Source organism: Calidris pugnax, unplaced genomic scaffold, assembly GCF_001431845.1.
Source record: "Calidris pugnax isolate Ruff unplaced genomic scaffold, ASM143184v1 scaffold54, whole genome shotgun sequence".
Taxonomy (NCBI): domain Eukaryota; kingdom Metazoa; phylum Chordata; class Aves; order Charadriiformes; family Scolopacidae; genus Calidris; species Calidris pugnax.
In genome coordinates this window covers 8,477,818-8,488,204 of record NW_015090864.1, presented here as the reverse complement: position 1 = coordinate 8,488,204, position 10,387 = coordinate 8,477,818, and the positions used below count along the sequence as shown (strand labels likewise).

Below are 10,387 nucleotides of genomic sequence, written 5' to 3'. Positions count from 1 at the left end.
GAGCAGGCGCGGCGGCGGCGGCCGCCATTGCGCGCGGGGGCCGCGGGACTATGAAGGATGGAAGCGGACGAGGTGACGATCCGCGAGCAGAACTTCCACAGCCAAGTGCGGGAGTACACGGTAGGCGACACCGCCCCCGCACCGCCCCGGCCCTCCCGGCTGCCTCCCTGACCTGTCACTGCCGTGCCCCGGAGGGCGCGCTGCCGCCGGACCCCCTTGCTGTAACCTCCCCGGCCAGGCAGCCGTGGAGTTGTCCCTCTCTTTCCCTCTTCTCTTGCTTTGCCACTCGCCCCGGCTCCTGTGTCCAGGCTGGTTCGGGTGGGCTGTCCCGTGGGCTCCGCTGTGCCAGCATCTCCCCCTCCGGGCTGGGGGCGAGGGCCGGCTGTGAGGACCCCCGCTTTTACCCGGTGTGGGTTTTCCTTTCCCTGTGCCTGCAGCGAAAAGGGAGAGTGCTGTGTGTACGTGCGGGAGATATGGGTGTGCTCCTGAGTGTGCTCCTGTCCACTGAGCTATGTGTTCAACACCTCAGCCTTCGAGAGCAGCTCTATTACTGCACGGTGCGCATGGAATTTTGTGTTATCGCTTGTGACACGAACATCCTCCTGCCTTTTACTGCGCTGTTTGCAACGGACGTGTGTAACCTTCATGTTTTCCCAACCCCTGGTGTCGTTCCTAGTGCTGTTGCGTGCCCTGTGCTCTCTGAGCAGATAAACAGTGCCTGCGCTGTCCCATCTCCCTCAACCTCCTGTAGTCAAGTGCAAAGCTACACCTTATGTGCTGATGGAGAGAGCTGTTGTGGTTTCCTCTCCAGCTGCCTCATAATTGTTTTTGGGACTGTTCAAAGCTGAAAGAGATGTTTTGATGGGGCTTGTCTCTCTTCTGCTTCAATTTAAGGAAGGAAATACATGCTGTATACAGGAGACATGCAGTTTTGTTTTCTATGCAAATGGTATCCTAATGCAGCTGAGTAATTGCATTCTCTTTGCAGTTACTGCTTTTTTTGAATTATAGTATGATTTCATAATTTAGCTTTGAATATCTTTCAGCTGTATTGGGACACAGTATTAAATACTACTGTTAAATGATTTATGGAGGCCTATGGCTTGGTTATTTGATGATAGAGACTTGCTTGGATCCCTGGTGTGTTAATTTCTTTTCTATATTTTACAAATCTGGATGTTAAGACCTTCCTCCTTCTGGTGAAGTATTAGATTTCTGGAGTATTTTTTTCTGAAGAGTGCGAAGCAAGTCTGTATGAAGAAAACTGTCACTTCAGGAAACTTTCTGGACCTTGTCTTTTCTATGGGTGGATGTAGCCTATGTCATGAGAGCCGTGACCAGTGGAGGGGCATAAAAAGAAAAATGCTTTTTTGTAAAGAAGTCTTTGTGCGTTATCTTACCTTCTTTGTGCTACAAAACCACAAATGTATACATAAATCATGCTTCTCTTCTGGATCCTAGAATCCATCTTTTCCTTAGTGTCCGTTTTTCCATTTGTATTTCTTTGTGTGCTAATTGTCTCCTTACTTAGGTCCACCTGAGTCATCTTCTGATACATCATATGCTACATACTGTGCTTTTTGTGTAACTAGTAGGATGCACAAACTGAGTCTGAAGGAATGACTGTGTGCAGCTTCTCCAGGTACTGTTACAAATAGTGAAGGTCTATTAACTTCTTAAGAACTCGCTCATCGATATTGCAGCTGCTTCTCTAAAGCTTTTTCAGCCCCTCTAGACTAATTGGTAATTCTTCCTATTCGTGTAGTCATGGAAGAAGTCACACAAGATATGAATAACTCATATTTTAGAGGTGCAGTGTTGCTTTATTTGGACAGGAGTCCAAATCAAGCAATACTCTTGCTCTTGAAACTGTACTTTGATCTTTAATACTGATGACAAACCATCTATGTTATTGTTTAATCAGTGAGGATAACAATAACAATTTTGCCTTTTAAATCATACACCGGTACAGTTGTGATCTGGTCTTTAATTTACAGTGGAAGACCACAGGATTTTATGAGTGCATAAACTGCTGCCACCACAGCTGAGAGCATACAGCCTTCTTGTGGCTCTCACATCGTTGCACAAGCACATTGCAAATGTGATTACAGTTGTGGTTAGTTTAAGCCTAACGAAGTACACAGAGTATGTTTCTTACATGTATCATTATGCTAATCATTCCTGCTTTTGCTGGTCATGAAGTTACATGGTGAATATAATTTCTTAAAATATGCAAATAAACAGTGGTCGTGCGGGTAGTGGGTATAATCATCAGACCCTCAGCTGGAGGAGGGAACACACTCCACTTTCTGACACATGCACAGGACTTTCATTCCAGCTGCGGGTGGGCTGGAGGCAGAGGAACAGTTAACAGAAGGATTTGATGTTTGTTGTGCAGTATTACAGTGGAGGAAGCCTAACTCCACTAATATGCCTGTAAGAAGTAAGTGAAATTTATGGAATCTGGTAGTTTGTCTTTAGAGACCTAGTTGTGTGGCCCAATCTTTACTGGAAGCTAAAAGGATATATTAATGAGAGAAATCAAAGTAAATTGATGTAGTTGAAAAGAAAACCCTTTTCACTTCTCTTTTACAATTTTTCTTCAAATAGATTCAGAATTTCTAGACTGTGCTTTCTGATGGAGTCCTAAGGGCACGCCAAGCTTAACTTCAGTGTAATGCTTCATTTCTATTTCATCCAGTCTCTGAACTGGCAAGCTACAAAGTTTTCCATAAAGTTGTGTTCCATAACAAAAATCCAAGGCTTGTTATCCTTCTGCTGGTAGTGCCTGTCTCTTCTTGTAGGTGCCAACTTCTGCTAATTCCTTGTTGAAAAGACAAATGTTTCTGACCCACGTTTACAGATTGAGCAAGGGTGGAAGATTATTTTCTTTAAATAAATCCTTCATCTGCTTTTAAGGTGATTGATTTAATGCTTAGTTTAACTCGGGCGCATTCACTCTTGACCTCATTTGGAGTGTCTGTATGGTATCTGTTTTTTTCAAGAGGGTGCCTGTTTGCAGGAAAATAATCTGCCTTGTATTTTGTTGCTTCATGAGGATGATCTTTTATTAATAGGAGATTAACTCCACTAGTCTAGCTTCGGTGTGGCTCTTCAAGCATGAATCTGCTGTGCTGAGGGTCTGTTGTTTGGAGCAGTTATCGAAAAACACCCTTTCAGACTCTTTGAGGCTTGTACGAACTTTGAATTCAGTGAAGTAAACATGGAGATTGAGAAGTGGTGGCTCAGTGTAAGAGACACGGCACAGTCATCGGTTTGGTCTGAGTCAATGAGTGCCTTGACTTCACTAAAGCCAGAGTCATACTGGGTTCTGACTAAAAGGAGCATCTTTTTGAAAAGCAGCTTTAGTGGGTTACAAAATATAGAAGAGTGTCTGTGTTCTGTATTTGATCAGCATTTGTATGAAAGAGTTGTAAAGGCCAGGCAATGTTCTCTCTGGTCTGATATTATCTGTTATTTTTATACACTTAATTAGTTTGCCTTTCTTGATCCTTTAGATTCATTTATAGTCTGCTGAGATCTTGCACATCCATGGAAGATATTTAAGCTTTTAGGGGACTGCTTTTCCCTAGTGTCCTGTTATTATGTCCGTTTATACAAGATAATTATAAAGTGTTCAATTTTCCACTAGTATTATTTTGAACTGTTTATTTCAAACATAAATCATGTAAATGCAATGGTTTAGTCTCTTTGTGTTCCCTGTGTTTACTTTTTAGGATATTCTTACTTTCCTGTTTTTCTACTGTGAGTCCTCTATTCTGCAATATTAGTTTGTATTTTTAAAATTCAGACCTACGTTTTGATGTTATTGTTTCCATTTACATAATGTGGGATTTTGAGTTTGGGAAAACATACACATACACTTGGGTATGAGGTTTCCTTGGGAAAATAAATACACTCTGCTTGTATTTGTAGTGTGGGGAAAACTGTGGAAGAAAACAATTTGATGACCAAAGACTTATTAGTTAGAAAGCTTAAGAACAAACGTAGAATGTTTGGAAATGACTTAATTATATTAAATACGTCATAAAAAAAAAAAAATCAGTCCTGGTTGAATAACTTTAAATAAAAAAAGTGCTATTATAACTAATTGCTTCATGCAAGTCCAGGCAGATGTTGAAACTGGTGTAATACATAGTTTTATGATTTATGTCAAATGCTTCCGTTTGAAGGACTGAATGTTTTCAGGGATGTAAGCTTCAGATGCTGGATATTCAGAGAAGCTTAGTTTCGAATGCAATTTCCTCTACAAGAAGGCTTTTTTTGGTGTGTGCTTTTTTTTTTAAACCATACCACTTCTAAACATTAAGGGTGGTTTTTTTTTTTTGTTACAGGTGATATGACAGTTATTTAGTGTGTGTATTTGTGCGTAAACCTGAATCTAAAAATAATTTCCAGCAGTTTAGAAAAGCCTTTTTAGGTAGTTGGAACTGTGTCATGTCTTTGATTTTTTAAATTTTTTTTTATTGGTAGCTTCACACTACTACCACTGACTTTGTTTTCTTGTTTCTTTTTGTACCTTTTGTCCTCTCGTCCTATTTTGGGGTAGAGAGGTGTTCAGGATTCTTCCGTATGAACTAGTGCAGTGTGATTACTGCCGGCCTTTGTCCCCTATGTGCTGTAAAATGAGGTGATTTGAGCACCATACTCCTGTTCGTAGTGTGCTCTTCTTCCTGACCCCTTCTGCTTCCTTAAATTTATTCCCCAGACAAAAATTGTAGTCTTCACAGGTGCTTTTTTTTTTTATGCCAGAAGTGATGATATTCTGACAGTGAGCCAGGAAGAAAATGCTGGTTAGAGGCATGGGTGTTTTTTAAGGATAAACTTATTACAAATGCTGTAACCTGTTCTAGTGGGATGCATCCCTACCCATGGCAGGGCGGTGGAACTAGATGATCTTTAAAGTCTTTTCCAACTCAAACTATTCTATCAAATATTTTTGTTTTGAATGTTCATGCAAGTTTATCTTTTATTCAAGGAATTTGATGCCTTTCTATTTTTTTTCATTCATGTGCTGAAAACTTGAGGAGTAATTTATATCTTAAATGGCTTCTTGTATCTCAAAAATAACTTTGCCTACGTTTCTCAGTATTGCTTCTTTTCTAAAAAAAAAATGTTTTGGAAAAGAACTGTAACGGAATAAAGGAGTATTTGTGGTAGTGACATGAGATACGAGGCCGAAAGATTGGTGCACATTTAACATAATTACATATATAAAATGTTGACATTATTCTGTTATCTTAAAAACATACCAAACTTGTAAACATGGGTGCTGTACTGAACTTTAAGAAGTGCTGACTTATCTTCTGGCTGCTGGTCCTGAGGATCAGCACTGGTGGATCCATCTGGAATCAATCGGCATCTCCAAATGCTTGGCGTAGACAAGTGGACAGAGAGATGCTTATTCCCCAAACAGGAACAACTTTTGGAGAGTTCCACTTTTTCCGTTTACATAAAATAAACATGAAAGGCTGAAGTGTAAGAAGTTGCTATTAGTTACAGTTAAAAATAATTCTTTTTTGAGTAGTAGTGTGTTTCTTTGTGATAGCAGTGGACTAAAGGGGGAACACACTTCACAGAAGGTACAGACATTTGTTTTAAAAAATGCAAATTAAGATGCAAATTAGATTTGAGAATCTAATGCGCAGTGAAAGAACTGACAGCAAACAAACCCAGCTGTTGACTACGAGACCGCAGGCAGCATATCCTTCTTGGGGATTGCTTGGGTAGCTGTTCGTGGAGTAGAGGGACTGGGTAAGATGGCAGGGTGTAACTGGGAGATTGTAGGGTTGTCATGAACACTTCAGTCTTTGCTGTGATATAAGGATGATGAGTGTGATTGAATTAACAAGCAGAAGATGATCTGGAAAGAAGTGTTTTCAGAGATGTTGAGGAAGGCTGAGGGGTGAGCAGAGCAGCAGAGGAGAAGGTGGTCATGTCAGGGTAGAGAGAATCTAAAGAAAACATTTAATTTGGTATAAGCTTACTGCTTAGACTTGAAGGTTATGTAAATGATTATTTTTAAAAAAAAACAACTGCAGTGCTTTCTCCTTTCCCTTCCTTCACCCTTCCCTATTTAATTTGGTATTTCTCCTCATTTAGGAGGGCAGTGATGACTCGTTGAGAAAGTCTTCTGCAGTACTCTCTCTGCACCCTCCCCCTTACTTTGAAAACCACTGAAACTTTCCTGTAAACATGTGCTGTTAAATGACTGGGAACACCGACTTCTTGGTGACGTTAATGTGCAAGAATTTACATAACTTATAACACAGGAGCAGGAGAGGCTTTGAAAGTCATGATTGTAGCTTGTTTTTATGCATACAATAATTGACAGCCTTGGTTGTTGCATCACTCTGAAAGGTTAGCATACATCTAGGTAGAGATGACCTGGAATAAGTTACTGCTGTAACCTTCTTATTAGTTCAGTTATTCACGTGACAAGTGAAATTGCTTCATACTTTCATCAGCTTTGATCTGTTGCTCTTTGGGGCCCGATTTCTTCTCATGAAGATGGTGACAAAACTCACGTTGACCTTTCATCAGCTTGGTGTTGAATATGTATCGTAGCGTTGCTGAGCTGCTTCCCACACAGGTTTCCAGTTTCTTGATTACCTGAATATATTAAAAGTTGTTTCTGACTACCATCAACATGGTTCCAAGAAAGACCCCGGTGCTTTTTTTACTGGTTTAATATTTGAGCACTTTGATAATGATTTGGCTTTGAAAATTTTGGTCAACTGGAAAATATTATTGTAGAGAACTTTGTTTCAGTTTTTCTGTTTCCGTATCACATGTGCTCTTTGCAGAAAGCAGTATGTGTGTAGATGGCATTGAAGTGGGTTTATGGCTGAGTTTAATATACAGAGGATAGAAGCAGTATCCGTGTGTGACTTATGCTCCCCCCCCCACCATCTTGGCCTGCAGTGGAGTGGTTTCCAGTGTTAAGGTCTATGGTTGTCATCAAAATGTGGTGCTTCACAGTTTTACTGTTGATTTTACGTGCTTGTTTATGCCTTGAGCCTCCCATTTATTTCCATTACCTAACTGTGCTTTCTATTTTTAACATATTTAGCTGATGGAAGAAATTGATGGTGATGAGTTTGTGTTGAATTTGACAATAGCACTAAGTTAAAATATTTGCTGAATTTGACTGTGATAACCTATGTCTAGTAGAGAGTCTGCTTAATTGGTGAGAATTATGAAAGCATACAAGTATTGCAGTTTAAATAGGTTGTGTTTTGGGAGGGGGGGTGAAAAAGAAAGATGTGCTACTTAAACATTCTACGGTATGTGTGTGTGAGAAGACAGGGAAGAGGATTTTCATGAGTTAGGAGGAGAAAATTCATTAGCTCTGTCTTCTAAGATATTTATGCATCTTGCCCTGGAAATTAATATTAGCCAAAGAAGCTGTCTTAGCACAAATAAATTGTTTATGAAGCTTGTATTAATGAGACCTTTGAGGTTCTTTTTTTCAGAAAAGAATTTTTAATGGAATGACTCTGTGAAGTTTTAATATAACTGATTATTATAGCCTGGCTGTAAAATGTTGAATAATACCTTCATTCAGTGGCAGAATGTTAGGGTGATCTAGGTTGGTGCTGTTGGTGTTAATTCTAGAGGGTGTTTTTAAATCTTGCACTAATGCTGACAAATATTCTTGAATCCGATTCTAATGGCATTGCTGTAGCCCATACAGGTCAGAGCAAAATGACTCGCAGTCATTTTTTTTGAAGGCTTTTGAGTGTATTACTGGGTGTAGAATACATTACCCTGAACAAAGGTATCTTGGACCTATTACTAAAGGTCATGGAGATGTTATAACGTATTTTTCCCCCTTTACCCAGCAACATAAATACATTCCAATTAAGTATATAAAAGGGAATGTAAAACTTAACAAATTCACATATTGATTTGAATTCCTTCACTAGCTTTTGAAGTGGGGCTTTGCTCCTGGCGAAGTTAACGTAAGGCAGTTTTAAGTGAATGACATATGGATGTGTTGTAGAGGCTGTTTTTTATCTTCGGCTGACCATCGTTTATAGCATGTGGAATATGTTTTTGGATGCTTTGTACTTTCTGTTAGATTCTGAATTTTTTTCCTAGATGAGCCAGTCTAGGCACCCAGCCTCTGAACCACTTATGCTTTCTTCATGGTTTAGGAACCAACAAAAAAGTGGGTCAGCCTCTTGCACATGTCAAGCCAGGGAGGAGTCCTGAGAGGAGACCATACGTGTGAGGGAAATCATAGCTGTGGAAGGCTGTGTTAATGAGTAAAGTTAATCTGTAGTCATAAGACATATTCAACATTTTCTCATAAGCTTGCATTTGGTGTGTATAAGGCTGACTGGATTAGAGTGAACTTAATCTAACCACAGAGCGCAGTTTTTAAGAGTAAATGGTTAATATCTTCTTTTGAGAAAAACGAGCTGTCTACAGCAGATTATACTATGAATACCAAGGTCAAACTGAGAGCATAGCTAGAAATTTTAGTGTGCACAGTTTATTATAGGTAACCTACTGTTGACACATCCAAAACAGGTGGAACCATGTTTGTGTTTTAGATGGCAAAGGGATACTGGAGTTATTAGAAATAGACCAAGCAGAACTGCATGCTTCTCTCCACCTGTGTTTTCTTGCTGTTTATTCCTGCCATCCTTTCCACAAATAAACAGAAGTCCTTGCCAAGTGGGACAGGAGGAGGAAGCTTTTTAGTTGCCGTGCGGCATTTTAGTGCACATTAAAATACTTCAGGAGCATGAGAGCAGTAAAAGATGAGTGTGTGATGCTATGTTTACTTGTTTTCTATTATAGAAATTAAAACCCAGAAGTACAACGCTACTACTTTTCTGTAGGTAGTAATCATGTCAAGCAAAACACTGACGGTTCAGTTTTCAACTCTTAAACATGTTCTTAGACATATTCTACAGGGTGGTGTTTCCCAGAGCAGCCTCTACCTTTTCTCTGTGCTGTTTTTTCTATTTAGACTGTAAAGTAAACAGCAAGAAGTGGAGATATTCTTCATTAGATCTGTGGCTTTTTTCTTGCGTGCTCTTTGTGTAGAAATGCTGGTGAATGTAACACCAATAACATTTTTGTTTTAATACTGACACAGCCACTACTTTATTTTAAAGTTATTTCCTTCCTTCCCTTGTTCTTCAGGGCTCTTTCATTTCCTGCCCAGTGTAGTAAAACAATGTTCATTTTTTGCCTGTTTTGCTCCTCCAGATTTACTCTCCCTGTTGTAAACGCTAGTATACAGTCAAGTGGGAGGAAATGTTCACTTTGATGCTTTTCAAGTGGAACTGTTTCATACTTGGAAGTGTGTTATATCAAGGAACATTAATAAGGTCTGAGACTTGTTTCTGCAGAGGAGTTCTGTGGTGGTCCCTCACTGCTAAAAGATGCTGTTCTGGAAGATGTCCAGCTTTTTCATAGTTGCAGGATGTCCCTGATGTAGTCTGACAGGGGCCTGTGCTTACACTAATGTTTTTAAATACATTCATAAATGGCCTGGAGGAGGGTATGAATTATGAGGTGACGGATTTTCTAATGGCGCTACTTTATTCAGGATACTACAAAAGAAGGCTCACTGGACCCCAGTGTCCTGCTCAGAGCAGGGTCAGCTACGGGATCAGACTAGATTACTTGGGGCTTGAAAACCTCCAGCGATGGGAGATTGTACAGCCTTGCTGGGCAACTGGTTCCACTGTTTGGCTCCCCTCATGGAGGGGATCTCTCCTTACCTCTAATCTCATCCTCCTACTGTGCACTACTGTCGAGAGCCCTACTCTGCCTTTCTAATGGCCTCCTCATAGGTACTGACAAGCTGTTGTCAGGTCCTCCTTGTCGTTCTCAGGCTGAACAGGCTGAGGCCCTTCAGCCTGTTTGCACCAAACAAGTGTTCCAGCTTCCTGACCATCTTGGTGATCTTCCTTGCTGTAATTACTGGTGTCTTTCCTGGAGGGTCAAAATTGGGCACAGCAACTACATGTGACTTGATGAATGCTACTGGAGAGAGGTAATTACTTCTCATGATAATTGGCTTTGCTTCTGGTAATGTTGCCCAGGTTGCTCTTGGGGTGCACTGATAGGTATTGGCCAACACAGCTGTATGCTTTTTCCTGGTATAAGCTGCAGCTGTATTTCCTGCACAGCAGTTGGGAAGAATATTGTGCTATATAAATAGAAGCTGTTGATCTTTCTGTGCACAAAATGCAGCTTTAAGTGCGCATACATGAATGACAACTATGAAGAGTAGTTGTATCATGTGCATTAGGGAAAAAAAAGAGTATCATGTGCATTAGGGAAAAAAAAGAGTACCTTGTGCATTTTGAGCATATTCTTTTTTGGCATGGAAGTTTAGCTC

General features: G+C 40.2%; 1 protein-coding gene across 1 annotated transcript in view; it reads left to right on the top strand.

The window, feature by feature from the left end:
* Positions 1 to 10,387, top strand: part of LMBR1 (limb development membrane protein 1) — a 71,078-nt gene continuing 60,691 nt past the window's right edge. Inside the window, exon 1 of the mRNA XM_014945012.1 lies at positions 1 to 120. Coding sequence (XP_014800498.1) covers positions 58 to 120 — 63 coding nt within the window. The 5' untranslated portion in view covers positions 1 to 57. The remainder of the gene's footprint in view (positions 121 to 10,387) is intronic.